The sequence below is a fragment of the Haliotis asinina genome, chromosome 9, assembly GCF_037392515.1.
Source record: "Haliotis asinina isolate JCU_RB_2024 chromosome 9, JCU_Hal_asi_v2, whole genome shotgun sequence".
Classification (NCBI taxonomy): Eukaryota; Metazoa; Mollusca; class Gastropoda; order Lepetellida; family Haliotidae; genus Haliotis; species Haliotis asinina.
Genome location: NC_090288.1, coordinates 47194372 through 47201373, shown reverse-complemented (window position 1 = coordinate 47201373; position 7002 = coordinate 47194372). Strand labels below are relative to the sequence as shown.

The following is a 7002-nucleotide window of genomic DNA, read 5'->3' as shown; positions in this document are numbered from 1 at the left end:
TCATCCTGTTGTCCCGGAAATGGGGTGAGCTACTGGCTGCTGCTTAAGGTGAGAAGTCAGGTGGGAGGTTGGTCGGTAGCTGACAGGGGAGAGGCTGAGGCTGATCAACTTGGCCACGGGATGCAGGCCCCTGAAGGAGAGATGACAAGGAGAGTTTACAACCCAGCTGCTACAAATGCTTAAAATAGCAAATAGGAGCATGTCAGCCATATTTCATCAGATCCAAAAAGTAAGGATGAATCATGGAGGAAATTAGCAAAGGGATGAGGAAGATGACAACCATCTTGGACAGTGTGTGAAATAGCTACTAGCCAGATAGCCAGTGGCTCATAAAAATCCTGTTGGGCCAGTAAATCTCCATAGTCACCTGCATGACTAGATAGTGAATTTTCATGGGGTCATTTTTGTAAATATTTCACTCTTTCTGCCTCGTTCAGTTATAATACAATTATAAATGGTGTAAATGTATGGTCTGAAGAAAATCATCATCATCATCATCATCATCATCATCATCATCATCATCATCATCATCATCATCATCATCTTTGCAGCTTAATGGTGAAACCCATGTCTACATTCAACTGTCGGAATGGTGAACTATTCTCGGGGCTAGTGATGTTCAGGCACAGCTATTCTGACTGGCTAGCAAAATTTGGAAACTATTTCACACACTGATCTTGAATACAATCAGGGTCCTGTTGAACAAAACAATATAAGCCTGTCTTTTCAATAACTAGCTGTCAAAAGATTTTCCACGATTTCATTTGGCTGCAAAAAAGCAATGCATAAACAGTGCTGTCCATACAATATATTTCTGCCTTACAACATCTGATATTCAATATCTGAAAATTTAAAAGGAATGTATACAGGATTGTGATTCACCTGCGAAAAGAAAGAATTTTAGTGCATGAAATAAAAGCACTATACTTGGATACAAACTGTATCACTCTCATTGTATCAGGTTATGTATCATACTGGGACCACACCACTAAAAACTTGTATCCTTGCTCAAAAGTAGTCCCGGCTGAAAGACCGTCAGTATCTAATCTTTTGATACTGATACTGCCAAACATTTACAGTTTGTTCTCCACACAAATTGATTCAATACATTTTTCTGTGAAAAGATCTTCCACAAAAGAAATCTATGACGATCACTATTACCTGTCAATTATGTGATGTGATTGATGTCAGGGAGGGTATTTGATTGCTGGAACTGCCGCAGGGAGGAAAACAGAACAGTCAAGCAGGAAAACAAATTCATATCTTTTGTTTTTATTTTAACGAAGCTACTTTTATTTACACACAAATCTTACAATAGTGATACTATTATGTAAGATATTTTGTTGATGATCTCTTTTAATCATAATTGAGAATTTTAAATGAATAATTACATCCTGTTCAACTGTTTCAACGTTAAGTAAGATGTAAAGGTGAATCCAAATTGTTGATGATATTTTAATTCTTCTTCAATTTATCATAGATGATATTTTGAAATTGATCAAGAAATTATAATTTCTATTGGTTGATATAGCTGTAGATAGCAAAAAGCATATTTTAAGCGTCAGTCACAGCAAATCCACACACAAAGCAACACAGAAGACGTCTCATGAACACACAAAGCACACACAGAACTAACATCACTGATAATCAAATGTCATAAAAACGAATATTGGTTAGCAAATACCAAAACAAGTCAGCAGCTGATGTATCATTGACAACAACTAGTGCTCTCATTATTGCCAAATTAATATACAATATGTATGATACTATTGACTATCATCCTCAATGGTGAGGATACATTCCATTAAGTCAAATAACAATCAAATACACATAAAAGCCCCTTATCATGACTGTTCAGTTCTAGCAAATCACTAATAACAAATTGAATTCAAGATGGGATAGGTTTGATTCACCGAAATTGCAAGTAAATCAGAAATGTAACAGCCACAACAGTTAAGGAATCCATCTTTGATTATCCACACATATTTTCATTACATTCTGATAAATATCTATATCCATACACCATTGAAACTTTGGGGTAAAGAACACAAAAAACGTCATGTTGAATTTCAAATTTGTAAAAAGAATTTCAACTGATCTCGGAATACTTTTCATTCATCATGATAAATATCATTTATTAAAACAAAACATTTACATGGCAATAAATAGATAATTTTTTATGCCATGACTGGCTGAAGAACCTAGTATGAAAATCAACAACCCTTTAAATAAGTGTGAGTATGCAGGAATATTGTAAAACCATAGCAAAATTGGGTACGGTACAAGTCTTAAAGAAAACTGAAAGGTTTTGTTCCTTTAAACAGCTGGACTGCAGTATAAACACTGGACATAAACATCATGATACCAACATATGTCATATCTGGGATTTCACTTTCTTAGTAAAGTACAAATTCTAGTACTTATTTGGTTGAGTCTCATCCGGGATTCAAACCCGCACCCTCAGAGTCAGACACCTAATTGCCAGCACCCAAAGTCAGCTGCCTATCCTGCTCAGCCACTGCGACTTCCACAAAAATGAAAGTCGGACAGCTGGTAGTCTAGACTGCGTACTTTGTGTACTCCTCTGATGAGTGTCAATTGGCATGGCTCCACGGCCGAAAGCTATGATTACACAATGCCATTTAGAAAGTGGTGAAATGCTTTCTAAATGGCATCGTGTAATCATCATGATACCAGATAAAATATACAATGTTGGCTAAAATGATATAAATATGATTATTTTAAACAGTAAAAATCATTTGGTGGGAGAGGACTAGGAAACTTCAGAAAACATTCAAAAGAAGCAAAAAAAAGTAAAAAAGCCCTATAATACATTGATGACAATGACTTCATTTCAAGTGACTGTAACTGCAAAGATATATCCCCCAAAACCAACTTAAAATGCAATGAAATGGAAACAAATAAAAAATTAATGTCAGTCACACATCCAGATAAAGATTTCAATATAGATCAATATATTCAGCATATAGTATAAGTTCTCTCACACAATAAATTAGATGCTTGTTTATGAAACCCTTCACCAACATCTAGTTCACATCAAAACATTCTGCAAAATTTTCAACCATCAGTGAAACCATATTGTTGTAACAGGAAACCCAAAGATACACTTTTTGAACAGTAAAAATAATAGAAGGTCCTGTGTTCATTTCATGAAAATCAATCAAAATCAGTTAATTTTGACATAACAAAACAAATACAGTATTTGGTATATTTGGCATCCTGTTGCTTTAAACACAGAGAATAGTGTAAATGTATGTAAATTTGGTTTACATTTTATTTGTTATTTCATGTTGCAGACAATTTTTTAGCTTTCCAGTGATGGATATTTTGTTTGTTGTTTAACACCACACTCAACAGTGCTCCAACAATAATTGTGTCCGGACCGGGCAATCCAGTGATCAACATCATGAACATCAATCTCGTGAGCCTTATCACCCGATCCCATTAGTCGCCTCTTACAGCAAGCATGAGTTGCTGGAGACCAGGGCCTCCATTCACAAAGCACTAATGTGATCGTAAGTTACTAATGTAGCCTTAGTCCAGTGTTAAAGAATGGGAGTTAAGGTTAACCTTAGTAAAGACTGCTTTGTGAATGGAGCCCCTGTTCTTCCCTGCATACCTTCCATTTGATATTTTTACCCTGTGGAAAGTTTGGGCAATGCATAAGTATACTGGGCCAAAGTTTTCCCCCTGTTTAAACTGGGATATTTTGTACTGTTATATTATGGAAAGGGGGTTCATTCTGGCCTCTTCCCTACATTTTTTCTTATATCAAAAGGGGAAAATTCTGGATGATTCATGGGGGAAAATTTCGGCCTAGGATGGATGTGTGTGTGTGGAGTTTGGCCTAGAAGAGTCTTGAGAGTCTTTTTCTGAAAAGTGGGTAAACAAAATGAGTGCATATCATCATGGAACACCATTAGCAATCCATTCTCGGACAACACACAGTAATCAAATGTTTTGTCATGATGACATATTCAGTGCAGTCCATGAGCAGAAAACCAAATATACCCAATACTGTAGTGCTTAACAGAAAGGAAACAGTGCAGAAAATTGCAAGGTGGACAGTGCAAAAGTTAAGACATTATTTCCAAACTTATTGCTGTCAAATTAAGGAAAACACAGTTGTGGTAGAGGTGTCTTAAAAAACAAGCGTGATGGATATCAAGGTAATGTTGTCACTTCAAACATGCCTACAACCCCTGTGCATACAGACAATGAACGATCACACAGCCACATTTACCTCCAAGGCACCATGTTTAGTAATGGCCCGATCCGACGATAGATCGCCCTATGACATAAACCATTCAAGCTGGGTCACGTAAACAATATTTGGAGTCCAAATATATATCTGTGGCTAGCTGCTTTTGTCTACTAAATTTTATTAGCATTAAGAAATGTTTTTGAAGAAACCTAAGTACCATGAAAGAGATAAAGAAAAGTTTAGCATTTCTAAAACAGGTCAATTTTTTCATGAAAAATGACAGGGAATTTTTTATAATCTTCTTGCTTGAAGTTACATCTTGGCATCATTTTAGCAGATTTTAATCCTAGTAATGGCATTGATATCTAGACTTGTATCAGTCTGAAAGAACTTTCATCAGATTCTGTTCTCGAAGTAAAGGCCAACAATGAAGAATGAGCTTTGTGAAGTAATTTTTTCTAGTATTCCATTACTCCAAAAATTTGTTCTTGGTAAGGAACCATTTTTTCAAATATCAGACATCTACAGCACTGATCTAGCTCTAGAAATACAAAACCAGCCACACATTGTACCTATAGCTTGAAGTAGTCGTCTTGTGTACTTAGAGATTCTGAAATGTATACCATATAAATAGCGCATGCCCATCACCTGTCGTAAGTGATGAGTGACACCCTATCATCAACTCATCATGTCAATGAAATAAACGTTTTCATGAAAACTCACAAAAATCTGAGCATACAGCAGAACACGGGATAAATTGCAAGGTTTGAAAAGCACAGGGGTTTCACTGACATAGGATTGGTGGATAATTTGGGGTAGTTTGAAGATAAAATATTCTAGGCTAGACTTGGGTGAATCTGGGTAGACTGCATCAATGGGAAATACAGTGCATGTGATTCATAGATATAAACATTGGTTTGTTTGCAATATGTAAGGCAAGACCATTTTTAAAAATTGTTTTATATTTGATTTTCTTGGTTGGATGCATTAATTGTTTTCAAAAAACTCATAATAAAAAAGAGCTCAATCTGGACTGAGGTTTAGGTTTCAAGAAATGTGAGATTCCATTAAAATGACATTTCCAAAACAAATAAGAACACTGATGAAAACCCCATCAATTCTTAATTTTTGGTTGCTGTAAATAATAAATTCAAATAAGACTCATGATAATATGAAAGCCTTTGCTAAAGGTGAGATTCAATTGAAAAGATATTTCTAATAAAAAGAATAGGATATTTTTGAGAAACACTTAAAATCTTAATTTTTGTATGAATGCAACTCCAATTCATACAAAATGTATTGCATTGAAAGGAAACAATGATCTGGCCAAGGAGTGTTGTGTGAAGATTTAAGATGTGTCTGGTTTGGTATCTGGTTTCATGAATTTTCCTTCTGAAGAACAGTCAGAATTATGAAAACAGCGATCAGTATGAAGTATGTCCTCCACAGCACAAGTGCTGAGCATGTGTCACCAATGTGCTTGCTCCACTCCATCCAAATTACCTTCCTGTGTCTGTCCCACGCTGGAACTAAAGGCTCACAAATGACACATCAGCTTGTATGAACTACAAGTTTCTATGGAAATGCTTTTAAACCTGAACCTGAGCTTGTTTCACAAACATCAAACATTATGTCAGCAACTGTAATTATATTTACTATGATGTGGTTATACTAGCAAGAACTTAATGCTGACATCACACACAAAATACACCTGGTGCTCTCTGTTCAAGTCAATATAGAAGACATTTTTCAGACAAACCCTGCAATATGATAGATAGATTGGGGTTGCAATGAGAACGCCAAGTGTATTTTGCCAGATATTTTTGATCAGATATCATGTATTAAAACATATTTACATGGCAATAAACAGATAGTTGTTAATGCCACGACTTCCTGAGGTACCTATTTTGAGAAACAACAACCCTTTAAAAAGGTGTGGGTATGGTTTGGGTTTAATTGCATTGACTCTAAGACAATATGAATTGACATGAAAATATGTTTTATCAAAATCTTACAGCAAAAGTGGTATCATGTACATATCAACAAGGCACCAAATATTTTCATAAACTGAAACATATACTCAAGGTAATATATTGTAGGGTGTAGACAGTTATGACAGTTTGTCAAAGTACTGAAACCATGAATGCCCATGTATGCAATTCAGACACACTAAGATAACTTTGTTCACAGTTTCATCTTTTTGTACTGGAAACAGCTGACCTCATTTTAAAATGATGATAAATGTTCCAATATTTTTTGTGCATGAGTATATTAAATATATATTGTATGCACAACAATTTCTTAAATAGAATAGGTAATTGTTGGTTAGATAGTAATAATTTAAAAATATTAAACTGTTGTTTGTTTGTTAGGAGTTATTGTTACCAAGGATACAAGCACGATACAACACAATGATACATTTCCCTGTATTGTTGGACAAAACAAGGCTGACGGGTTGACAACACCACAGACTGAACATTGTAACCCAGCCCACATACATGGCTGACTGATGGTATTTGTTGTAAAAGACGCCATTGCTGTATACATGTACCTCTCAATGTCCCAGGGGGAGTTGGGGAGCCTAGTAGTTAAAGCATCAAAGCCAAAGACCTGGGTCTGATTCCTGAAAGGGTGCACTTTGTGAAGCCCATTTGAGGTGCAGCATTCAAAATTATCAGCAGCCTGGAGGCCCAGCACTGGTTGTTTTTGTATTGGGCCAGCAGTTCAAATATTAGTAAATCATGTGAGTGAGGTATCACTAGTATTTTTGTGGGTAT

The 7002-nt window shown here is 35.7% G+C and overlaps 1 protein-coding gene across 1 annotated transcript in view; it reads right to left on the bottom strand.

The window, feature by feature from the left end:
• LOC137296103 (uncharacterized) overlaps positions 1–7002 on the bottom strand; it is a 52000-nt gene continuing 44998 nt past the window's right edge. The window contains exon 19 of the mRNA XM_067827784.1: positions 1–130. Coding sequence (XP_067683885.1) covers positions 1–130 — 130 coding nt within the window. The remainder of the gene's footprint in view (positions 131–7002) is intronic.